The sequence below is a fragment of the Bos indicus x Bos taurus genome, chromosome 4 (assembly GCF_003369695.1).
Source record: "Bos indicus x Bos taurus breed Angus x Brahman F1 hybrid chromosome 4, Bos_hybrid_MaternalHap_v2.0, whole genome shotgun sequence".
Classification (NCBI taxonomy): Eukaryota; Metazoa; Chordata; class Mammalia; order Artiodactyla; family Bovidae; genus Bos; species Bos indicus x Bos taurus.
In genome coordinates this window covers 72,936,833-72,963,250 of record NC_040079.1, presented here as the reverse complement: position 1 = coordinate 72,963,250, position 26,418 = coordinate 72,936,833, and the positions used below count along the sequence as shown (strand labels likewise).

The 26,418-nt window shown below is 48.0% G+C and overlaps 1 protein-coding gene across 6 annotated transcripts in view; it reads right to left on the bottom strand.

Annotated features, from left to right (window-relative positions):
- The window catches only part of ATXN7L1 (ataxin 7 like 1), a 256,174-nt gene that overhangs the window by 38,130 nt on the left and 191,626 nt on the right, over positions 1-26,418 (bottom strand). For all 6 annotated transcript variants that reach the window (XM_027539684.1, XM_027539685.1, XM_027539687.1 and 3 more), the window contains one exon: positions 10,933-11,155. In XM_027539684.1, the coding sequence (XP_027395485.1) occupies positions 10,933-11,155 (223 nt within the window). The remainder of the gene's footprint in view (positions 1-10,932; positions 11,156-26,418) is intronic.

Sequence of the window (26,418 nt, the reverse complement as noted above, 5' to 3'; positions counted from 1 at the left end):
GATTTCTTCCTCCAGAAGAATTGCATGTGCCCCCTTCTAGGCTGCTCCAGATTCCCTAGAAGCAAAAAGTTCCAGCATCAGCCTCTGTTAGTGTCTCTGGCACTCTGTTAAGCCAGGGTTCCCAAGGCAAGGAGCTCAGGAGGTAGCCTCCGGACCCAATGAGAGATCACAGGCACTTAATGTGCCGACATTCCTGGGGAGTCGTGATGCTCCAAGACCATGGGAAAAATCAGCAACCAGAGGAGAAAGGAAGATAACGGGGGAAAACAGAGTCCTGGCGTGGTAGGGTACATAAAGCTGGACAGGCTGTCTCAGGAGTGCACTGGAGACCGGTCTGCCTGCAGGGGTGCTGCCTCGGGTGATAAGTCCCAGAGAAATTTAAGACACTCCCAGATCAAACAACCATCCCTGCTCAGTGCTTTCCGGCTATATATGAGAATGAGAAGCCTCACAATGAAAATGAGTACCTAGTGAAACTCACAGCAAGGCATGGACCTTTGAGGGCCTTTGAGGGCAGGATTTGAGATGGAAGAGATCAGGAATCAAGCGGATTCTGGAGGGAGCACTACTGCAGGGCGGAATGGAGCCTCCAGAGTAGCCAGGCTTTGCTCAGGAGTGGCCAGTGGGCGCGCTTCCACCTGCAGCCGCCAGAGGTCACCAGCTCCCGCTGCTGGAGCTAAAAGCCGTCCAGCCTGCCCCTACCAGGCCTTCCACAGACAGCACACCACCACGGTCACGGCCTGGCTCAAGCCCTGCGGCCAACACTGCCTCGGAGAGACAAGACTTTCAAAGAACATCTTCCGTGCCCTTGCCAGGGAAGGAGGGGAGCAGGGACCAGGGCGCAGGCCCCCAGCCTTTGCTTTCAGGAAGCTTTTTCTGAGCATAGCATCCCTGGCTACTGTCAGCGCTCCAGCCTCTGCTCCCAGCTTCCTTCACAGTGGCACTTCCCCAGGAAGCATCTTCCCTATTCCTCCTTCTCTGTGTTGGAATCCAGCACTGGCCAGGCAGTCCGACACCAAACCACCTCCATCCAGAACGCCAGGCACGTTTTGTTTAAACTTTCAAGAGTTGAGTCTTCACACTGATCTATAGCAAACTCGGGAGATGCTTTGCCCCCAATTAAATACAGTTTGTGTTTTTAAAAAATTCTAAGCTATCAACATCTCCTTTCTGCATTACTTCAATGCCATCACTGTCCTCACTGCTTGCCAGAACCTGGATCAAAATCCTATCATCAGATCTTCCATCTAGCCTCTTCCTGTGCTCAAGTCGTCTCCACCAATGCAAATCCAACCCTGCTATCCTGCTGCTTAGAGGGCTTTGCGGGCTTCCCATTGCCCAGCGGACCAACTCCACCCTCACAGCTGGCCCCACACGGCTCCCGCCCTTGGCACCTTCTCCCACAGCCTCCAGGAGCTCTAGCTCCTTGAACACTGTGCGTGTCTGCCTGGCTCTGGGCCTTGCGGTGGGTGGGCGGTTCCTTCTGCTGCTGTGCCCTCCTTTCTCCTCCGGGTGAACACGCCCCCATCTGCCTCCATCCGGTTGACGGGTCCTCTCCTCTCTCAGTGCTGGCTCTGCCTTCCTTGGTGTTTCTGCCACACTTATAACATCAAAGAGCAAGGTTTTAGTTCTATGACCCTGGGACCTGGCCAGATTATGAGCTACCTGAGGACAGGGACTTGGACCAAATGTATCCATCACTCCAGAGTTACCCCAAAGATATATATACTATTAGCACTTGGCCCAATCAGTGTCTGAGGAATGAGCCAATCTTTGCAATGAAGGTTAAATCATATAACACAACACGAAGCGGGCCAGCTCTACACCAGTACAAATGCTTCAGGAAAGGACTAGCCTCCAGCTGTTTCTATTCTTGGTAGAGGAGCCACTGAGATGACAAAGGTGGGGGGACGGGTGCTGACCTCCCCCCATCCCTTACACACAGCACCTCACTCACCCTGCCATGCACACACTGAGCACTGCTAGGTGCTAGGTGGTAGCCCACACACCGGAGGTCATGTTTCCTCCTCACCCACAATTTATAGATGAGGAACCTAAGGCTTAGAAAGGTTGGCCCAGGACACTAATTCAGCAAAGTGAAGGGTGGCATGGGGGCTGGACTTCAGGGTGCTCTAAAGGCAGGGCTCTTTACCATAGCTCCAGCTCCACCCCTGTCCAGCTCTGTGTGTGTCATCTCAGGCCCAACTCTTCATCACCTCGGACTTCTGTTTCCTCATCTCATCACAGAGCAGCCTTGAGGCTCAAAAAGGAGTAGCACAAAGGCAGGAATGCCTATGAAGGCATCTAAAACCGACAATGTCCTCTGTAGATACGAAGGACCATGGTTACTAACCTTCTTGGCTCAGACTCTCCCCCGCCCCCCGCCCCGCAACATATCATTTCTTTTCCCTCCCCAGTTGTCCTAGAGTATATTTTCCTCCTTAGATTCTAATCCCTATTAACATTTATTCATTTATTTTTGGCCACACTGCATGGCATGCAGGATCTTAGTTCCCTAAGGATCGAACCCTCATCCCCTGCAGTGAAAGCACCAAGTCTTAACCACTGGATTGCCAGGGAAATCCAATCTAGCCCCTAATTTTGTAACTCGACAAGATAAGTTGAGTTTACACCCAAGGAGCTGTCCATTGTTCTTCTGAAACTGAGGGAACAGGCAGCACTTAGACGGTTAATTTTCAGATGCCTCCCTGTCCTGGCAGAGATATTATGCCCTCTGGATGCCTGTGTCTTCTAACCTGCCCCTCCTTCCATCCTCGTGCCCACCTGCCCTTTCTCTTTCTCCTCTTTCTTCTGTGGCTCATCACAGTAACCTGCATCTACTCCTTCAGGCCACCTGCTTTCTGCCCCTCATCCTCTGCCTCACTCCTTCTTGCTTGACACCCACACCTGCACCACCCGGGGCAAAAACTGGCCTCCAAATGTCCCCCCAACCCATGTCTTGTGCGAGGGGCTGAATCTGTAAGCAGGAGGCCAGGGAGGGACTTCTGTGGAACACCATGCCACCTCTTCACTTCCCTTCTGATCAGGGAGTTCTTTATAACATCCTGGGACATGACATGCAGGGGCTGTGTTGTTGGTATGACTGTAATTATTGCCTCTAACTTAAAAGAAAGTACCTTTCCCTTCCTGCCAGAGCACAGAAGGTTTTTCCTTTTTAATCACTTAGGACCTAGTTCTCCATTCCTAACTCTAATAATTGTAACAGGGAAAAAGAATTCCACAGTGGCACATGGCACCCTGATTTCTCTTCAATAACTCAAAAGATCATTATTTATACCTGCTGTTTCCTTTAGCATCAGAAAAATCTCTGTGAGGAAAAAGAAGGCAAAGGAGCGGTTCTAGTTTCACAGACTCCTTCATTCGCTCACTCATTCATCATATATTTGCTTATGAAACATCTGCTGGACGCCAGATTCCAGGCTAAAAAATGGGGATGCAGCAGGGGGCAAAGGAGGCTAAAGATGCAAGTAAGTACCTTGTATGATGGTAGCTCTTATACTGGCAAACTGAGTGTTAATGAGAGCTTAGAAGAAGGAGCACCTCAATCTGTATAAAAAGTCCGGGAAGGCTTCATGGAGGAAGCAATACTCGTGCAGAGATTTTAAGCATGTGCAGGGACAGGTATCACAGACTTAATAGACATGAGTTTGAGCAAACTCTGGGAGATGGTGAAGGACAGGGAAGCCTGGTGTGCTGCAGTCCCTGGGGTTCCAAAGAGTCCGACACGACTTAGCAACTGAACAACGACAAAAAGGGACAGGCAAGGAGGCTGCTGCCGTTAGGCGAAACAGCGCACGCCAACACACGAGGCATGCTGAGGAGCTTCAGTGAGATCGCGACACCTGGAGTATGAAACGAAGGGGTAAAACACTGGCAGTTAGACAAGTGGGGAAATGCCAGATCATACATCTGCCTCCAAAGGGGTTAAACTTCTGCAGTCAAACACCCGAGAGCCATTGAAGAGTTCTGAGCAGGGCAGGGCCGCTGCAAGAATCAGGCTGGGGATCTGGGGTGGTCAGAGGAGTCAGGTTGGAGGGCCTGCAGTCCTATGAGTCTCTAGAATTCTCCAGCCTCGGCCAAATCCTGAGATGACTCCCTACGTCCTGTGGGAGCTATCAGTACTGAGCTGTGGTCTTGCCCCTAGTTCACACCAATGCCAAGCAAGAGCAATAAGCCAGCCGCCTTTCTCCCAGGGCGCCTGGCAGAGTGTCTCAGTTATCACTTCCGGCTCCACAGAGCTTCCACAGTGCTCCTAGCCCCCAGCCCTCACTGCCCAGGAGGACACGCCTCCCATCCTAAGCACCCACAGGAGCCCTGCCTCCTTGAGGAGGGGGGCCCTCCCCCACCTGCTGCCAGGCACATGCAGGGAAACCGAGAGCCTGCTGATTTTTCTTTCGCTCTGGCTCATTTTCCTTCTGGAGCAGCAGGCTCATCTCCTGCATTTTTAATAGCTGAGCACATTTAGCATTCAGCACACATGAGTGGGTTGATAAGGCCCAAAGAGAAGGCAACAAGCCATGCAGGGGAGGAAACCTCCTCCCTGCTCCCACCCACATCAGTGGCTTTGCACATTTGAGCTCCCCCATCAGCCCATCAAGCTGGACCAGAGAGGCTGAAGCGGCAGCAGGTGGAAAAGTCAGACACAAGAAGCTGGTCCCCTGGCAAAACACAGACATAAGAGCCAACTAGTCAGAATTCCCTCTTAACTTCCACCTGGAAACAAAACCCCTTTACTCACTTTCCTCCACCTTTATGGGCTCTGTGGACTTCAGGCAGGATATTCTCTGGCGTCTGGATTCCCCAGGGGTGGTCCCCACTGGTGAACTAGAGGAGAGGGGCTCTGAGAGCCTGGGTGCTGGGCAAATCCTGAGTGCTGCGGGCAGAGGGGACAAAGCTGATAGCTCAGGGATGCCCCGTGTTCTCCTCTCTTCTAATGCAGTTACTTTTTAACCTCTCCAGGCACAGAAGGGAGAAAACAACAAGCCCATGGACCATTTAACCTTATGTGACTCATTGGAAAAGACTCTGATGCTGGGAGGGATTGGGGGCAGGAGGAGAAGGGGATGACAGAGGATGAGATGGCTGGATGGCATCACTGACTCGATGGACCTGAGTCTGAGTGAACTCCGGGAGTTGGTGATGGACAGGGAGGCCTGGCATGCTGCGATTCATGGGGTCACAAAGAGTCGGATACGACTGAGCGACTGAACTGAACTGAACTGAACTGAGATGGCAGGAGGTGGGCCTGAACTTAGGAGTGGTGTTGTATGGCCAGACAAGTGAATTTGAGCTACTTGGAAAAGGGCATCCCTAACCTGCTATTAACCTCATCTAAAAGCCACGGCCCCCACCTGCAGGCACAGCTTATGTTTTGGCCTTTGGATGCAGAGCTCCTGGAAGCAGGGAACACAGCTCAGGCAGGGGGATTCTCTGCATGACCAAACTGGGTCCTCCGGCTCTGCTCCCACGGCACCCCCAGGAGCAGCAGGTGAATATGAGAAAGCAGGAGGGCTCCTTCCATCTGGGAATTTAGCAACTCCTGTCAGGAAGCATAATATTAAAGAGATCTGAGGAGTCACCGTCAGTTCAGTTCAGTTCAGGCGCTCAGTCGTGTCCGACTCTTTGCGACCCCATGAATTGCAGCACGCCAGGCCTCCCTGTCCATCACCAACTCCCGGAGTCACCTTCATACACCTGTAAATCAGAGAACCAGAGGGACCCACCCAGGGTTACCTGGCCCAGGTGTCCAGGTCTGTGCTATCTGATAGAGCACTTAAGATGAACTAGAGGGGAGGGGCTTAAGATGTGGCTGAGGATCTGATGTTAACTTTTATTTAACTTTAATTCACAACTTAAAAATAGGTACTTGATTCAGTTATTAGAAAATGTTTTAATTAATTATATGTTGGAACAACTTGGGTACGCAAATCTACTTTATAATCACTATTTATTAAAATGCAATCTAAATATGGAACAAGTATTTCCAATGAAATTTTAGTGTACAAATTGAGATATGCTCTAAGTGTAAAACACACAGGGTTTTTAAGATTTTGGGGAAAAAAATGAACTCTCTCATTGATTATTGATAATAATCACAGTATATTGATAATACTGTGGTTATATTAGGTTTAATAAAACATTGTTCAAAATTAATTTCACTTATTTCTTATCACTTTTTTCAGCATGGATACTAGAAAATTTCAAATTACATGTGTGGTACACATTATACATGATTGGATAGTGCCAGTCTAGACAATTCTAGATAAAGGGTTAACTGTCTCCAGGAATGGAAATCTTATGATCCTTTCCAATGGTCAGATCCATTTCATTCAGTTCAACAAATATTTACTGACAAGGGTACTGTGTTTGCTGAGTGTGGGAAGCTGCTGTGTAAAAGGCCCTGCAATTACCACGGAGCAGAAGGAATACAGAGGTCTCATCTACAACATCACAGAGGCATGGATAAGGCAAAAATGAAGTGCAGCGGGGACTAAAAGGAGATCCCAGTATATCAAGTGGCTGGTAACAAGAGAAAGAATGAGAGAGAAAGGCTTTGAGAAGAAGGTGGTCCCTGGGGTAGGCAGTAAAGAGCAGTGAAGCTTGAGCCAGGAGAGAAGGGAAGCCTGCCCACCCCCCTCCGCCCAGACCCCATTCTCGTGGGCCCTGCCCTTGGCCCCTGCTCCTCTCAAGCTCCGTATCTGCTAGGGAAATCCCATCTGTATCACTGCTTCAATGCCCACATCTACGCTGACAACTCTCAAATCCCCATTCCCAGCCCAGGCGTTTTTCCCGATCTCTGGTTCCAGACAATACCCAGCAGACATCTCCACGCAGATGTTTCTCAGATACTTCAAACTCCACTGACTCCCTAGCTGAATTCCTCCTTTCCTCCGCACCCTAGACTCTGGTCCTTTCTGTCCTTCTCTTGAGGAAGTGGCAGGACCAGTCACTCAGCTATTCAAGCCAGGAACATTACCCTACACTCTTCCTTTGTACTACAAGCCCTAACACAGCCAGCCCCAAAGTCCTGTGGAGCTTCCCTTGGTATCTCCCATCTGGTCCCATCCGCACACATCCACTACTGCTGTCCGGGTCCAGGCTGTCATCATGCCCCGCCCGGGTCATACAAATGCATTTTCACTGTTGTGGCTGCTTCCCGAGTGGCCCTCAAGCCACCTTCATACTGCTGCCACGGGGATCTTACAACACCTTAAAACCACTCCTCTCACAGCTCCATGCAGCTTTCAGGGTGAAGTCCAAATTCCCGAATAGCTCATACAGAGGAATTTTATAATCTGGCCCTCATTCATCTATTCAGTTTCATCACCTGGCTCTCCTGACAAGAAAGTACTTCTGTATGTTCTGTTTCCTTTGCCTAGGACACCATCCCCATTTTCTTAAAAAAAAAAAAAAAAAAAAGGATTAAAAAAAATTGTGGTTAAAAATATATTATTAGATTTATATATGTATGTGTGTGTACATATATATATACACATACGTATCTATATCAATGTAAAATTTATCATTCTAGTCCAGTTTTCTTTGTCTAGTGTAATTCCTATTTATTCTTCAAATTCAGCTCAAGTGTGACCTCTTCTGGAAAACCTTTTCTGAGTCCTCGGCCTGGGTTAGGCGCCCTTCTTCTGTGCCACCAAAGGCTTAGCTCCTGTCACACTGTGCTCTGTGTTGGCGCATGTTTCCTTTTACAGGCTTCCTAGGACAGTGCGTCTTATTTAATTTCATGCCACCAAAGCACCGTGTACAGCTGTGCAGGTTGTGCACTGCACTAGATGTCAGGCTGAGGAAGTGAGTTAGGGATGATGGTCATTAGCCAATTGTGCTCTCTGGTCCGGGGCTGCATCCAGGCTTCTTTTTAGCCTGCACAAAGGTGCCACAGGTGACAAGCCCTGTACACCCTTACGGACTGTTACAGAGCCGGGACAAAGTGTCACAGTAGGTGCTCCCTAAATGTTAAACTGAATAAAGACGGATGGATGTTTTAGGTAAAGGGACCAAGGGAAGACATGGTGGGGAAGCTAGAGTGAGGGGACGGTATCGAATGATCATGACTCGATTAAGGGGTTTGCAGCCAGTTTGTAGAGGGTGTTTATAGATAAAGCTCCTTCTAGATGTAGGTGTTTGGCTTTTAAAGGGGGACTCAGCCCTGCCTCTGCTTTCTCCCCACTTCAGGTACCCACTGGAACGGGATCTACGGTATATGATGGGCTGAGATTCCAACTCAAACTCAGTAGACAATTAAGAAACTTGGAGAAGTTTTGAGGACTGTGAATTAAAAATGACAAAATATTCAGGCCTGAAAATAACACTTAGAGAAGTTAAGTGACTTGTTCAGGGTCATACAGAATGTTAGTGGCCAAGCTGGGACTTAAACTGACTTTTCTTGTCTGTTGGCCAGTGCTTCTTCCACACAGCCCTCTAGGGAAGCCTTCCTGAACTGAGGTAGGCCCTGGAAGCCACCAAATCAACTATTCCCAGCCCTCCGATACACCTCGCTGGTGTTGGCGGGCAGGGGACGGACTGACCAGAGATGAGAGAGAGGCTGCTGCAATCAACGCTCAGCCTCACTGGTCCTGCATCCCTTGATCTGTCTAGAATATCCACCTACTTGCAGTCAGGTAGATCACCCAGGACCTTTCTGCTCTTCACACAAGGTCAGTGCTGTAGTTTTTGGAGTCCTTTTCTCAGAATGGCTATTTCTCTCCTTGCAATCCTTTTGATTGCCGTTCTTTGGACCCTGTCTAGTATTTTCAGATTCTCTCAAAACCACCTTCTGTCTCTAGCTGAAGGGGCCTTGCCCAGAGCAGGGCTTAGGAAGTGCAGGCTAGCTGGTGTGACCCAAACATGGTGGCTGATCTAACCCCAGCGGTCCCCCTGAAGCCTTGTTTCCTAGGAGAATTCTTGGTGCTGTGTCTTGCCCTTCAGGACCATGTTTATCATTTATAGCATTCACACTGTGATCTGTGACCCCTGAGTCTCCTCCCAACTCACTCCCCATGAGCCTTGTCCCAGTTTCCCTCATTTGGTTGCTCTAGAGCTCATTTCTAGACTCTGAATCAAAGGTTATCTTTTTCCATTTTGAACTTCAGTCTGAGTTTGAAGAACCACTTCTCTACTTTTACCAGGAGATTTTGCTTCTAAATCTGGTTGAGGAGTTATAGGAATTCTGTCCTTTGGCACATGTGACAATAGTGATAATGATAACATGATCATCAAATATTTACTGATGCGCTCTGCTCCAGACATCACACTTGCTGCTTTTAAAAAACTTAGACTACTACATCCTCATGAAAGTGAAAGTCACTTAATCATGTCCGACTCTTTGCGACCCCATGGACTATACAGTCCATGGAATTCTCCAGGCAAGAATACTGGAGTGGGTAGCCTTTCCTTTCGCCACTCTCCAGGGGATCTTCCCACTCCAGGGATCGAGCCCAGGTCTCTTGCATTGCAGGTGGATTCTTTACCAGCTGAGCTACAAGGGAAGCCATACTCACGGGGATAGACAAAATCCCGTGGGGCAGAGATATTGTTAACCGCATTCTTCATTTACACATGAGGAAAACAGGCACACCAAGATCGAGTCACTTGCCCAAGGTCACCAGCTGAGATCTGTATAGAGGCAGTGATTCAGGAAGCACTTACATCAGGACACAAGATGATGCCTTGGCAAACAACCTTTCAGGTGCTCTCCGAGGTCACCAAAAGAGGAACACTCACGCGACCAGCAGGCAGGCCCAGAGGCCACCAGTATCACTCATAGGCTAGGTCTTCCCTAACCAGTTACAGTCATGTCCTACAGTATGGAGATCCTAACACTTGGAAGACAGCAAAGCCTGGCCATGAACCCCGGCTGCATGACAGGTGATCCCCTTCTTGACAGCCACGTCTGAACCCTTCCTCTCTGTCCTGAGAGGCTCCTCAGTTGATCTGGCACAATTAGCTCTTTACAAAGTCATCATAATTTCCCACGTGCAGTGACAAACCAATTGATGATGACTTTCATCCATAGCTTTCCCAGCTATGAACGTAAGTGTAATTAACTAGCATGAATTAACAGAAGACTTCTTCCTCTTTAAGTATATAGATGAACAATCTCCATACTTATCCCTCATCTGCCTTCACAGGGCCAGCAAGATAAGGCTGGAGGCTCTGTACTAAGCCGGTCCGTAAGGGCTCTTGGCATTTGAAGATACTCATCTGCTTCCTGTCCTCATTTTCTGTTTGGTTTCCTATCTGTCCATTCCATAGGTAACCTTTACTGACTTTCCGTAAAGATGGAGGTAAAAAAAAGTCAATTAAAAGCCTCTGATTTTTCAGTCATCTCAGCCAGCCCTCTCCCACCCCATCAAAGTGGTGATGTTCTCTTTGGATTTCCTCTCTTCCTCCTGTGGTCAGCTCCCAATTACCTGCCTCTGTTGGCAGTTACTTCACTGAACAGAGACCAGGCTGCTTGTGATGGGGGCTCTGTGGGGGGCCTGCCTCCCAGGGCCCTGGGCAGGGCCATGGCCTCACTCCCCTCTGGGCGGACTGGCTGTGGTTTTGATTATTTATACCAACACTTCTCTTCACTGGGACAGAAAATTGAGAGGTGACCGTATAATTGAGGAGTATTTCTCCGTTTACTCTCTTCTTAGACACAACTTGCCTCAGCTCTCAGGAGTGGAAAAAACCCTCCTGTCAGGCAGACGGTCCTTTAAAGTTCCCGGTTCTCTCCAGTGTTTAGGTTTCTTATCCCATCACGATGGTTTTCTGTCCCTTCTCTCCCCACTTCCCCAGATTCCTGGACACAATGCCCAGGAATAAAGACAATGGGTAAGCACTGCTTCCTGTGGTTACAGGGACAAGCAGCGAGAACAGTCAGCCAGCCGCCAGCACCCACCCGACACTCACCATGGTTTGTCCCTTGATCCCTTCGCTGAAAAGATTGTGTGCTGTTTGCTGCTGGAGGTAAGTAGATTGTCTTTGGGCGTTTTGAATGGCTTTGAGGAGCTGCTGGCAGAGTTATGGCCGCTGAGACAGGTTTTCGTTTTCACCTGTACTAGGGATGTCCTGGAATTGGAGGGTGGAGACGCCGGAGATGGAGAAGGTCTACACATTGAACCGTGTCTTCTCTCTACAGGGGGAGAAAGAATAGAACTCAGCACGTCATCTGTAGCAAGTGAGTCACATGCATGCTAGTATACACAACAGGCAGAGAGCAGAGTGCTGATCTTGCAGTGCTGGCCCCTGGAGCCTCTGTTCTGACTACAGTTTGCTTGACATCCTGTCCCGCCAACTAGCAGTGATTACCTTCTGAATCTCTGTATCAAATGGCACACTGCACTCGCGCCAGAGTTCTCACCGGAGGCGTTTACCAGGCAATCCTCCAAAATCATTGCCACAGACGGGAACAGAGAGGGGATGCCAGGTGTTACCTGGGCGCAGTGAGAGAACCACACAACCACACATCCTCAGACAGCCACTCAGAGGCCACAGGGTCCCTGAGGGCAGTGAGGAGGGTACGACTTTTAAGAAAGCCAACAGAAATTTCTCAAACCTGACCCCCTAGCGCATGTTAAGTCACTTCAGTCATGTCCAACTTTTTGCAACCCCGTGGACTGTAGCCCGCCTGACTCCCCTGTCCATGGGATTCTCCAGGCAAGAATACTGGAGTGGGCTGCCATTCCCTTCTCCAGGGGATCTTCCCAACCCAGGGATCGAACCTGCATCTCTCATGTCTCCTGCATTGGCAGGCAGGTTCTTTACCACTAGTGCCACTTGGGAAGACCCCTAGTGGGAGCACTGAAATCACAAGGACCTGCAGGGCTGAATGAAAGCGTCCTCTAGATCTGGGAGGTGGCCAAGCTTCTGTCCACATGTCCCTGTGGCCTTTCCAGGACTCACTGAGGCCCAGGGCCACAGGTGCCATGTGAGGACTTGCAGGAAGACGTAACAATGGAGGCAGAATCCACAGGAGCAGGGCCTGGACTTGAGCAGCCAGGTCCAGCTTCTTGGAGTTCCAGGGACACCAGACCCGCCCCACCCGTCCACCCTCGGTCATCTGTGGTCTCAACTCGATGGGTGGGATGAGGATGCCGACCAGGAAAGCAGGTGCCCGAGGCAGAGCTCTAGTGCATGCCCACTACTGTGGTTCCCATCTGTGACAGGGTAACAGATTTGATAAATGTTAAAGACCCCTTCCCAAGAAAAATGCCTCCAAGTCCTGTACACAATTACAGGAAGGAATCCTGAACCCCGCCAAAAGACAAATGCTCTGAAATCCTAAGCCCCTTCTGGCTCCCTCTTACCTACTACAGAGCCCCACAAATATAACACTTATTGCCTAATTACTATGTGTAAGTGAAATAAATGAAATTATAACAGATACCCTAATGCGAAAGACCAGATATCAAAAGCTGGACATCTGGGTTGAATGTGATAACGAACAAGATGAGGGCGAAGCTGGCAGATCCCACTGTCCCTCCATCTCCAACCTGAGTCTCAGGCTTTTCTCCTTAGGGAGATATTTCTGGCTGCTGTTCCAGGTACTCTGACCAGCATAACAAGTCTTTGGGGTTTCTCTGTGCTCCCGCTGCCAAGTTGTCTCCAAGCAGACTGGCTCTAGTCCTCTGAGGAAGTGGGAACTGGGAGGGGAAAGTGGGTTTTTGAGGATCATCTGATTGTTGGGTGTTTTTTTGCCTGACTAGGGTTCACAGGTTGCCTGCACTGAGTAACTTTACTGGGGAGTCTTTCTTCACAGAATCAAGAAGAGGCTTTGCATACATGTGCAGTTCCAGAGGCATCACATTGAAGGATTTGGAAACCAAGAGTTCTAGGACCTCTGTTTCGATGTACAAGAGAGGACCCTGGGCTGAAAGCCAGGGGATTCAGGCTCCAACTCCAACCGCATCACATTATTAGGCTTATGACCTGGAGTTCACCACTTAAACTTGCTCAGTTTCCATGCCTGTATCTGTAAATGAAGTGGGTCCCTAGATGGCCTTGAAGGCCTCTTTCCACTCTATTATCATGAATACAAGGCACTCTTACGCCTGTTCCTTCTCTTCCCATCTCTCATGACTCCTGAATGTTACAGCAATAATTACAGCTAAAGTATTGAAATATCTTACTCAGGTGGGATCTTCCTTGGAGGAATTCATCTTTCATAAAATTGTACTGGGCTTTACAACCCCTCTGAGACAGGCAGGAAGCAGCCAGCCATCTCCACCCTCCTCATGGCTGACTGGCCAAAGAAGACCCAGAGAGCATGAGGTGACTAGCCAAGGTCAGGGCCAATGGCTGTGAGAGGAACGGGGCCTCTATGCTGTGGGCAGGGACTGAGCTGCTTCTCAGGAAGGCAGGAAATGGGGTGTACTGTGACCAAGATGCGAAGCCAAGAAATTAGGAAGTGCAGGACTTAGAATCACTGAAGGTTAGAACTGAGTCTTAAAAAGTCAGCTCATTTGATCTGCTTGTTGACAGACGAGGTTATCAGTGAGAGAGGTTACCAGTTACCAGTCTGCAGGGTTGAGACCAGAACCAAGCCTTCTCACTTCAAATTCAAATTCATAGCTGTTTCTGCCCCTCAGAAATGTCTTGCTTAGCAATTTTTTCTATTGGCAGAAGCTTCCAAAACTAAAATAAGACTTGATTTTTACCACTACTGCTTTGAATTTTTCTGCAGACTTTATTCACTCATTTGCTCTCATGTTCTCAAAGCTGGCAGAAGGGGTGGGGGGAAAGGATGTGCAGAAATATTCCTCTGTTCTTGGTGGGGGAGAGAAACTTTCAAAATGAAGAGAATTTTTATTCTGTTAAACTAAGAGCTGAAAATAATACAAGTGAGCAAGATAAATCAGAAGGACGAGTGACCTTAAGGACAAATGAATGGGCCAGATCAGTGATTACAAAATCACCCCCAGAGAATGACACTTAGTGACCCTGCCAAAACATTCTGCTACTTAACTCACAGAAAAAATTAAATCAATGGATAAGCCTTTTTCTTCTCTCTCTTGGAGAAGAAAAAGGCTTTTACACACACACACACACACACACACACAGGGTTTCCAGGTGGCTTAGTGGGTAAAGAACCCATTTGCAATTCAGGAGACACAGGAGATGTGGATTTGATCCCTGGGTTGGAAAGATCCCCTGAAGGAGGGCATAACAAACTACTCTAGTGTTCTTGCCTGGAGAATCTCATGGACAGAGGAGCCTGGTGGGTTATAGTGCATAGGGTCACAAAGAGTCAGACACAACTGAAGCCACCGAGCACACATGCGTGTGTGTGTGTGTGTGTGTGTGTGTGTGTGTGTGTGTGCATGCTCAGTCCATGTAAATATTCCCTTCTCCAGGGGTTCTTTCTGATCCAGGGATTGAACCCAGGGTCTCTCACATTGCAGGCAGATTCTTTACTATCTGAGCCACGAGAGAAGCCATATAATTTTTTCTTGAATGACCAACTGAAAGAACAAATTGTATACAAGAGAATACTCATCAAATTTGGAAGATGGCCCTTCACGCTCCTATTTTAACTGGGAGATTTCTGTATCATAAAAAGAGATTGAAGCAGTATTTTACTATTTGCAAAACTATTCCGTGTTGATCAGACTAAATCTGTCACATCTTCATGGTATTCCACAAACAGACCTGTACTTCTGTCCCCTCAGCTTTGAGAAGGAGCTTACCAGCCACGGTGCAGGTGACAAAGCCCGTGTAAGTGGGGATCAGTGTCAAAGTGATTGGAGCTTCACTTAGGAGATAAGCATCACACTTCATTTGGGTAAACTTTTGAAAATGGGTAGTACTGATGTTTGGGTAGGGCAGAGTAGATTTTTCATAAAGACGTAATACCTATCCAATCTGTTTCTCTAGTCTGTGACGACCTTGTCGGAGAAGTGGGTGGGCTGCTGATGGGAAAGACAGTCTTAGTTTCTTGTAGAAAGATGTCAGGCAGGTGGAATGTCTCTGGCTAAAGTGTTCCACATTTACATCACAATCATTCTGATACAAGAACTCACCTACTTTGGGTTTACTCATCCCCACCCCCCACCCATTTTGGTCAAGGGATTGCCTCAGGTGGATCCCTATAATTATTCTAATTACATTTGCTTTGCCCAGATGCATTTAAAGAACATTGCATTTCTTACCCACTATTAAAATATTCTATAGATAAATCTCAGAGAAAAAAATCCTTTTCCTCCAAATTTTCTCAATCTTTGTTAATATATATAGATGTGTTAACAAAACTGTAATCAATCGATACCTTGGATTATTCTTTTTCAACTTACGTTATTCTACTCATATGTTTCTAATTCCCATATATAGGTCATTTTAAATGGTTAGGTAATATTTAATTAGGGCTTACCTGGTGGCTCAGACAATAAAGAAACTTCCAGAAATGCAGGAGACCTGGGTTTGATCCCTGGGTCAGGAAGATCCCCTGGAGAAGAGAATGGCTACCCAATCCAGTATTCTTGCCTGGAGAACATTTAATCACTGACATGTTGTAGACTACTTAGTTCTTCTCTAACTACTTACTGTCTGACTTTTTTCTTTCTTTCTTCTTCTTTTTACAATTTAGTTAAAAAGTCATTCAGGATTATTTCTTTGAGGTGTAGTTCCCAAAGTGAAAAAGGCTATAGTTCTTAAAACACATTTCTTTCTAGACTGTGGAACAGAAAGACCAAACCAATCTATTGTGCTGAGGCTGACTGTGAGTACCAGTTACCTTCCGAAGTGAAAACAGGAAATCACTGTCAAGACACTCATGCAGAATTAAGTGTCCACTACCGATAACAATCTCAATGACTGATGTTGGATCAACAACCTCTGCTCTCACCCTTTTTGTCCTTTGACCAAAAATAATAATAACTTACTAAGATTTTCCATGTGCCAATGGAAAGATTTCTATGAAAGAAGAACTCTATGAAACACTTGGATTATCTTATAGTATTTAGTTCTTACAACAGTCTGAGAGATGCACAATTATTATATCCGTTCTATAGAAGAAGAAACTGAGGTCAGAGAGACAAGCTGGCTGAGTTCATGGAGCTAGGAAACATTATACCTGGGGATGTCTTCAGAGTCTGGGCTCTATCACCTTGAGTCCTGGAAGATGCTGCAGTGGGCAGGGAGCACCTGGAAGGCTGCTGGACACACCTCTCCTCCCCAGTGAATATGGGCATTTCAGCAGGGCACCTGACTGCCCCAGGGAGAGAGGGGGAAAACACCTAATTGGCAGCTATTAAGGTATCAGCCAGCCACAGCATGAGACCTCAACCTCCAAGAGTTGGGGACCCCTGGACCAAAGCAATAAAAAACCAAATCCTTTTAGTGTTTTGTATTTCCATCACAGGAAATTCGGAGCCCTGCCTCTGTCACCAAGACCACCTGCCTCACTGTGTATGGTTAGGTGCCACCATCCAGGGTGCCATCCCAGAGGCCAGATGAGCAGGGGGCTGGCAGACGCTATGTGGGGAATCCTGGTGTCTCCACAATTCTCTGCCTGTACTCTCCACTGGGAAAAGTCTACCAGGTTCTCAGGCAATTCTACCTCAGTAAAAATTCTAAACCCTCCCCTCCCCTTAGGCTTATTCACTGAGATATTTTTATACTCAGAGCATCAATGTCCTGCATTTAAAATCTTAGCACAGACGCCTCATGACCCAATGTGGTTCCCTGTATCAGTTTTAGAAAGAACTCATTGGGAACTTTCCAATATGGTGTTTAAGGGATCAATTCCACCCCACCCCCTCAACAGAGTGTGCACACACACCACAGTCATTTGTGGCCCGATACGCCTGTGTAAGCTCCCTTGGGTTGAGGCCAGCTCCTGGCTTGCTCCTTGGACAGTGCTGAGTACCTCTTGGCCCCCATGTCTGAGAGCAAGTGTTTGGCAAATCATTAGCTGGGTTCTATTTTATCAAGGGATTCTATCTGCTTTAGTAGTTGGAGTCAGGATGCTTTCCATAAAGGACACGTCTAAACTTCCAAAAGTAAACTGAAGCTGGACTGTGAGGGGCAGAGCCCAGACTTCAGCCTGGGGAATCATGCAGGAACCACCTAGCTGTATCCTGTGGCCACTCGGTGAGGCGGTGGGGCAGGTATTCCCCCAGTTTACAGCTGTGGACACTGAGGCAGGCTGCATTTGGGAAACCCGTCGAATTCTATGTTGGAAGTCTATGAAGACCCGGAAGTGGAGAGCAGGGTGTTAGCATGTGAGCTTGTGGTCTCATTTGCCACAGTTGTGGCAGGGCATTAAATACAGTGTGCTGGGGTGGTTAGAAGGGGGATATTGAATCAGCCTTCCTCAGCGGGGAGGAAATGAAGACACAGGAAAGTCAAGTGACGAGGCAGGCAGAGAGCAGCAGACAGAACCATGCCAAGCAGCTGTGCCGGGAGTGCTTGTGAGCTGCCTGGACCCCCGTCCATTCTCAGGTTGGGGGAGGGGAGGCAGGGGCGGGCTTTTTAAAAAGCTGTCAGGGCCTGAGTGGCTGCGAGGTGTTCCTTCAGGCGGGGGTGCCCGTCACCAGTTAGCTTAGACTAGATCTTCTTTACCTCTCTTCACCTGCTACCCAGCCAGGCAATGCGCATCACTTGGGGCACTCTGACAAAAGGCATTGTGTGGGCCAGTGCCTACACTGCTCATGTCAGCCCAACTCTCAAATCCCCCCAAAGGGCTGCGTTTGTTTCTCGGCCATCTGGTTCCCCTGTGCCCATTCATTCACTTAGGAAGAGGAGCAGCATTTCTGGGTGCCTTGTATGTGTCAGGCTGCTTTTACACCCACCAGTTCACATATAATCTACCCAACAACCCCTCAAAGTGGATACTGTTAGCCTCCTCATTACAGTTGGGAAATTAAAGCTTAATGAGATTATGAAACAAGACCAAGGTCACATTGACCTTGGCAGTTGGAAGGAGAGCCCAGGCCTGCCTAGCCCCAGAACCAATGCCTTTTGTATCTCTGGGATGCCCTCTTTTCTCCGCACTTAAGCGATCCAACCTCTCGGAAGATTCTTGACAAAGCAGCTCCCATTTTCAGAGCTGGCCTGGCATACAACGCTGAAGTCAGAAATAACTTGGGATGCTATTTACTCCTCCCTCTCAGTAGCGTCCCCCTTTCGCCTCTCTTCTCTTACTTATGTATCCTCAGGTGTGCATTTCTGGCATCAAGCACTGCTGGGTAGGATTTGGGGAGTCCCAGGGACTTTCCAGGGCCCTGAAGTATTTCCATCAGCCACCAAGGATGCGCTCACTAGACACTTAGCCAAGCTGAAAAAGAAACCCCCCCCACCGCCCCCAGCAACGTAGACCAGTGGGAAACAAACACATGTACACACCGCTGGGGGTACTTTCAAGGGACGACAGTTCTCTTAAGAGCAACCTCGTGCTGACGACAGCAGTTAAAAAGCATTCACAGACAGCATTTGATCTGTTAACCTGGTAATTTTAGTCTGGAAAATAGACCTCAAGGAAATATCCTCCCCCAAGAAAAGTTCAAAGACAGTCTTAGCAGCACTATTTAGAATAGTAAAAAAAAAAAAAAAAAAAAAAATACCACAATCAACTGGATCTATGATAAAATAACTGAAAATGGCAGGTATGATGGTTATCTCAACCTAAGGAAATGTGTGTGTGAGACAGTATTACCCAAATTCACAAGAAAATAAAAAATATCACCAATATCTACAAACACTAAACATTACTTTATAAAAACATGAAATATTATATATATATATAAACAGATGAAAAGTGAAAGTGAAAGTCTCTCAGTTGAGTTTGACTCTTTGAGACCCCATGGGCCATACAGTCCATGGAATTCTCCAGACCAGAATACTGGAGTGGGTAGCCTTTCCCTTCTCCAGGGGATCTTCCCAACCTAGGGATCAAACTCAGGTCTCCCGCATTGCAGGTGGATTCTTTACCAGCTGAGCCACCAGTGAAGCCCAAGAATACTGGAGTGGGTAGCCTATCCCTTCTCCAGCGAATCTTCCCGACCCAGGAATAGAACCGGGGTCTCCTGCATTGCAGGCGGGTTCTTTACCAGTTGAACTACCAGGGAAGCAGTGCAATATGAACAGATATGTATCCATATATCTGTTACTATATATATGGATACATAACATAGATAGATGAGGAAAAAAGGGAAGATATAGGATGGCTCTGGTTTTGTTAAGGTTGTTTTTAAATCCACACAAGAAAAAAGAAAAATACACAGCAACAAACACTAATACATTCTTAACCAGAGAGGCCAAAAGGGGAGAAAACAGGTGCAAATTCAACAGGAGGAAGGACCGAAAAGCATATGTTAAAGTCACACCTCATTTGTTCACTCATTCATTCACTCGTTTTTTTTTTTCTAGCATCTCTTTCACACTGAAACACAATAGTAGTGATAAGAGAGACACTGCCATGGCCCAAGGGGTCCCTCAGGAAGAGGAGACGATCTCCAGATCCAGGTTGACCACCACCTGGTCATCCTGAGAGTACAGAACAGGGTTCCCATGGGAGGTGGGCTGAAGAACTTGAGGCCAGTGTATAGCCAGTCTGCCCCTGGGGACAGAGCTGTCATCCTCACCTTTTACTGACCCAGCTGCTCCCATGCGTCCAGAGCCAATATAGTAGTGGAGCGGTTGACAAGAAGTCCCACGGGTATGGTATCAACTCCTCCATCAGGGTGATCTCTGCCCCAACCACCAACATACCCACTGTGCAAGTCACATGAGTGTAACAATGCCACCACAGCCCAGGTGACAACTAGTGGCTTCCAGCTTTGTGATAAGCTGTTGGATTCTCCCTGAAGATGGCGCAACTGACATCATCCCTGCCCCAGGGGCACCAAGGAGATAGGAGCGGCAGGCAGCCGGACACTGGGCAAAGCTGGGGTATCTCTGGTGGGAAGACACAAGGACAGGGGGATTCCCAATGTCTAAAATTACTCAAAAGCTGGGCTGAATCTTCCCAAGACTGTCTTGAGGCAATGTCAGTGGCCTTACCCAGGTGCCTTGGCTAAGCACACTGAAAGCCCTGGCCCTGATCTCAGGCATGCGTGGTCCACGCCTCAAGTAGGGCTGGAGGATCCCAAGGTGAGAGGCTGGGAAAGCGCCTAGGCCACTATCCACCTGAGACCGCTCAGTGCCACCCAGACCTCCTCTTCTTGGGAGAGCAAGGCCAGGGCCCCCAAGCCTGTATTTTCAAAAAGATTCCAAGGTGATTCTCTTGTTCTGCACCAGCTTCGGGAATCATTGGAAATGTGGACCAAACACTGCTGTCTTTGGAATCAGAAAGATCTGGGCTCAAATCCCAGCTCTGTCACTCATTAGCTGTGACTCGGGCAAAGAACTTAACCCCCTGAGCCCCAGTCTCCCTACCTATACAATGGGGACAATAATGCCCACGTCATACGGTTACAGGGGGCAGGTGCCCCTGTAGCACCGTGAGGGCCCCACCGCAGCACACGCCCCATGCTGTAATTGCTGGTCCACTGGTACAGGAGTCCCGTCACTGGGCGCATCAAGGGCAGGTGTCCCGTGCCCTCTCTCGTCCCTGGCATTCAGCCCAGGGACTGGCCCCGATAGACACGCACTGCGTTTGCTGTTGAAGAAATGAGCCTGTAAGGATTGATAATACATGGAAGGTGGTTGCCCTGGTGACAACTCACAGTAGGCACTTCATACAAATCCTCTAATACCTGAAAATGTAGACTTAAAAAAAAAAAACAGACAAAAAGTAGGTTTCCTAGGTGGGCAGCTCTCCACCTTCTCCTTGCCCCCTGAATTAAAACTATTCCGCTTATAAGAATGCTCTGGGATCACACTGTTTAAAAACACGGGCTGAGTAAGGAGAGGCCAGGGCGGCTTGATTCCTATCTGTACCGACCTTCAATTTCAGGAGTGCAGGCCACAGTCTTCTACAACAGAAGGTGCAAAGTCCCAACTCACTGCTAAGCTCACGGCGTCACTCAGAACCACTCACCCACGGGCTGTCGTGGTCCTGCAGCAGCCACTAATAACGGAACCATTTCTGTTCTCCTTGGAGTGGCAGTTGGCAGTGGCAAACAGGAAGTTGTCTTGAAGCAGGGTGTGGCTTTGCCCTGTCAATGTACGCGCACAGAGACACCACTTGTTTTTCCCCCCTCCAGCCCTTTTCTGTTTCCCTCTGCTCCTTTTTTTTTTTTTTTAAGGAGCAGAAGGTCTGAATTATTTCAGTGAAAATACTTTTTTTTTATATGATTTAAGATCAAACATCATCACCATACAAAACCCAAGGGTAGAATAGAAAGGAGTCTAAAATACAACAAGGGTCTATTTCACTATCATTAGCCACTTGCTTGTGGCACTGAGTTAGTCCCTGGCTATGCATGAGGGGACGTGAGCCCTCCCTTGGTTTTCCTGGGCACACGGGAAACCAGACCCGCTAGAAACCAGGCCAGGTGTGTTGCCAATCATGCTCGGGCACCGGCCAGTCCGCCAGGGAGCCAGCCACCAACATGGACTCAGGGCCTGCTGTGCACACACACTGGACTCAGGACCGTGCACGAATAGCAAAGAAGGAAAAACACAGATTGCCAGTTTCCAGCAATTTTTAAAGTGCAGCGAAAGAGACCCGAAACATTTCTTAACACTGCTTGCATATAAAAATAAGTGGTGTTTTACCAAGAAAAATCAGTGGCAAGTAGATAAATGCATCAAGTGTGGTTGGAGCTGCACATACATGCAGAGAAGTGGGGGTGATGGACTGCTAAGGTTCAGTGTCACTGCTTCCCGGGGCTAGGAGAGGTGTGCTAGAAAAGTTTCCACTCTATTCCTCCTCAGGCACCGAGGCTGGCGCCTCCAGAAGGCCTGTCCAAAATAGACTGGTCCCCAACCCAGCCTCCTACTCCTGACCTCTTTCTCAGGCAGCTCATCACCCCACTCCATGCCTCAGCCCTGTCCCAGTGCCAGCCCACAGCCCAGGAGCACCGTCTAAGCTCAACCTCAGACTTGCTAAATGGATCGCAGGCTGACAGCATGCTCCGCCCGCTGTGACCTGGGCCCAGCCCCCGGCCATCCTGTGTAGCAAGTGTGCCCTGCGCTCACACTTACACATCCAGGGGAGACAGCCTCGCCATTTGGGTAAGGAGGCTGAGCCACTGACACGCTGGGCAGCACGACTGTGGGAGCCGTTTGCTGGCTCCTGGCTGAGGGCCCCGGCCAGTCAGAACGCACGACTTCCCCTTTAAGAGAGCACGCCCAGATGCGATTAGGGAAAGGCAGAAAGAAAAGCCCGGAATGGCCAGGGTTGTATCCTGAATTTGGCAGATGAACTTGGGTTTGCCTGAGCAGCACACACAGGAGGTGTGGTCGGAGGAGGCAGCGTCCTCAGAGGAGGATCGGAGCAGCCACCGGAGCAGCCACGGGTGGGAAGGGCCGGGTCCCTCCTGCAGCTCCATTGCACGATGGCCCCTGCAGGTGGCCTGGGCCCCTGGCCTGGCCTGGGCCCCGCGCCTGCAGGAACCTCAGGCCTTTCCGCTCTCCTTTCCCTCAGGGCCTGTCTGTCCTCACGGGCAGAGTCCACTGCAATATCCAGCACTATGTTTTGGAGAGACGTCATTATAAAGATCGAAAAATACTTCTGTATTTTTGTCCAGAAACAGTTTTGGACATTTTTACTGTGAATTCAAGTGGAGAGTTTTTATTCATTCTTTATATTTAGAAAGTTTATTCCTTGATCTTGGCAGGAGACAGTAGATTTGGGGGACAGGGGAAGGGGATGTCTAAAAAAGACAATGGATCCCCAAATGTCACGTGCTATATGATTCCACTGATACAAAATACCCAGCATAGGTAATCCATAGAGACAGAAAGCAGATTAGTGATTGCCAGGGGCTGGGGAAGGAGAGAGCGAGGAGTGATTGCTTAAGGGGTACAGGGTCTCCTTTGGGGGTGGTAAAAACACTTTGAAGTCAGATAGAGGTGATGGATGCAGAACACTGAACAGACTGAGTGCCACTCAACCACAATTCAGGGCTTTAGGGTGATTAATTTTGTTATGTGAATTTTACCTCCATTAAAAAAGAAAAAGAGCAGTATAGTGTGTTTTAGGTATTTTTATCTTCTACTAGGATCTCTCCTGTGTTGCTTGCAACATTTCCTTGTAAAACTTGCCTATTAATCTTAAGTTAACCCTGGCACAAGAGTATACCCCTTTTAACAAGAAGTAAAAACAAACCTTTAAGACACAAAAGCTTTCCAAGACGCAGAAGTATGCCTCTACTGGAGAATTTCAGACTGTGGGAAGACAGCATCATCTCAGGCACGTAAGCTGGGCAGTGCTGACTTGGCCTTTGCAAGGCCACCTCAGGTTGGGACTGTCTCCAGCAGCTTGACCATATAACCAAAGCCAGAGAAAGACAGTCTCCTAAGGAGAATTATTGTAGGAGAACATGATTTTGAGTCTCTAACTTTAGGCTTCCTTTTCTTCAGAGTTTCTTCCCAGAATATAGGAAAACCTGCTTCTGGCTGGAGAGGGCTGTGCTGCTTGAGGAGGCGGGACTGGCTTCTATAATCCATTTCTTTGGAATGGAGCCAGTGGGAATCAGGGAGTGTGGCCTGACCACCCACCTAACCTAGCCCCACTGGAGGGGGTGGGAGACAGGCTGCTCCCAAGAGTAACCCTGTGAGCCTTGTCCTCCAGACCCTAGGCCAGTGGGTCAAGGGCTCACAGGCACACTCCCCCCACTCAGGGGACTGTCAAGAGGAGGCCTGCTGGATGTTGCAATACCCAGAAGAAACGCAGATGAAAGGGTAGGCCCCATGGCCTGGGAGTCTGAGTCCTTCCAGAAACATCTGTGAGTAACTTTCCTACAGTCTGCTGAGAGCTCCAGGAAGACCTGGAGGACAGAGATGTCACAGCTTCCTTGGGGCTGCTCTCTCCCAGAACCCTCTGCTCCTTCTGGTGTACTTCCCCTGCCTCTTTCAGCCTGTTCCCTCTGCTCATTTCAGGTACCAGGTAATAAGTAGGTGGCCTAGCTTTTCAGGAAACAGATAAGATGGGGACTTCCCTGGTAGTTCAGTTGGTAAGACTCCAAACTCCCAAGGTAGGGAGCCTGGGTTTGATCCCTGGTAAGAGAACTAGACCCCACATGCCCCAGCTAAGAGTTCACACGCGCCAACTAAATATTCCACATGTCACAACTAAAAGAACCTGCCTACTGCAAACAAGGTCGACGATCCCACGTGCGGCAACTAAGATCTGGCACAGCCAAATAAATGGACAAATATGCTTTTAAAAAAGAAAAAGAAGATGGGGACTTCCCTGGCAATCTAGCAGTTAAGACTGTCCTTCCACTGCAGGCGGTGCAGGTTTAATCCCTGGTTGGGGAACTAAGATCCTGCATGCCAAGTGGGGGGGCCAAAAAAGATGAAACATATATACAACTCTGGCACCTGAGGAGCAGCAAGTTTAGAACCTTAATTCTAAACATACAAACAGGCAGGCTGGGCTTCCCTGCTGGTTCAGTGGGAAAGAATCTGCCTGCCAATGCAAGAGACACGGGTTTGATCCCTGATCTGGGAAGGTCCCACATGCTGAGAAGCGACTAAGCCCGTGTGCCACAACTATTGAGCCCATGCTCTAGAGCCCATATTCAGCAACGAGAGAAGCCACTGCAGCGGGAAGCCCATGCGCCACGACTAGCGAGTAGCCCTTGCTTGCTGCAACTAGAGAAAAGCCCTCCCAGCAACAAAGGCCTGGCACAGCCAAAAATAAAAAAATAAAATGTTATATGTATATTATATATATATATATATATATATATATATATATATATATATAAACAAGCAGGCTCAGCCAAATTTAAAAATGGGCAAGGGATCTGAACACACATTTTTCCAAAGAAGATAACACAGACGGTCAATAATGACATGAAAAGACGATCAACATCATTAGTCATCAGGGAAATTCAAATCAAAACCACAATGAGATACCACTTCACACATACTAGAACGACTATGTATATAAAAACAACAACCAAAAAACCCCCAAATGGAAAATAACAAGGCTTGGTGAGGATGTGGAGAAATTGGAACCTCTGGGCACCATCTGTGGGAATGTGAAATGGTATAGCCTCTATGGAAAACAGTGTGGTGGTTCCTCGAAAAGTTGAACATGGAATCACCATACGATTCAGGAATTCTTCTCCTAGAGTACAGACCCAGAAGAAATGAAACCAGGTACTCAAACAAATTCCTGTATATGAAGGCTCACCACAGCACTATTAGCAAGAGTCGAATGGCTCAAGCAACCCAAATGTCCATCAATGGATGAATAAATAAATTGCGGTATATACATAATCAGTTCAGTTCAGTTGCTCAGTCGTGTCTGACTCTTTACGACCCCATGGACTGCAGCACGCCAGGCTTCCCTGTCCATCACCAACTCCTGGAGCTTATTCAGACTCATGTCTATTGAGTCAGTGATGCCATCCAGCCATCTCATCCTCTGTTGTCCCCTTCTCCTCCCGCCTTCAATCTTTCCCAGTATCAGGGTCTTTTCAAATGAGTCAGTTCTTCCCATCAGGTGGCCAAAGTATTGGAGTTTCAGCTTCAGCATCAGTCCTTCCAATGAACATTCAGGACTGATTTCCTTTAGGATGGACTGGTTGGATCTCCTTGGTGTCCAAGGGACTCTCAAGAGTCTTTTCCAACACCACAGTTCAAAAGCATCAATTCTTCAGTGCCCAGCTTTCTTTATAGTCCAACTCTCACATCCATACACAACTACTGGAAAAACCATAGTTTTGATTAGACGGACCTTTTATTGGCAGAGTAATATCTCTGCTTTTCAATATTCTGTCTAGATTGGTCATAACTTTTCTTCCAAGGAGCAAGCATCTTTCATGGCTGCAGTCATCATCTGCAGTGATTTTGGAGCCCCCCAAAATAAAGTCTCTCACTATTATTCAACCATAAAAAGAAATGAAGTACTGATACATGCTACCATATGAATGAACCCAGAAAACCCTATGCAAATGAAAGAAGCCAGGTACAGAGGTCATGTATGATATACATGCTATTTATAGGAAATGTCTGGAATAGGCAAATCCACAGAGACAGAAAGCAGACTGGAGGTTGCCAGGGACTGAGGCAGGGGGCTAGGGAGTAGAATAACTGCTGAATGGGTATGCGGTTTTATTCTGGAGTGATGAAACATTTGGAACCAGATAGAAGTGGTGGTTGCACAACACTGTACATGTACTCAATGCCACCAAACTGTTCACTTTAAATTGGTTAGTTCATGTTATATGGATTTCACCTCAAAACCAAAAAACCCAAAGCTCTGCTGAAAGTAAGGGCCAAGACAATCCACACACAGAACAACCAGTTTCAGAATCACTGAGAGTTACCTTTAAAACT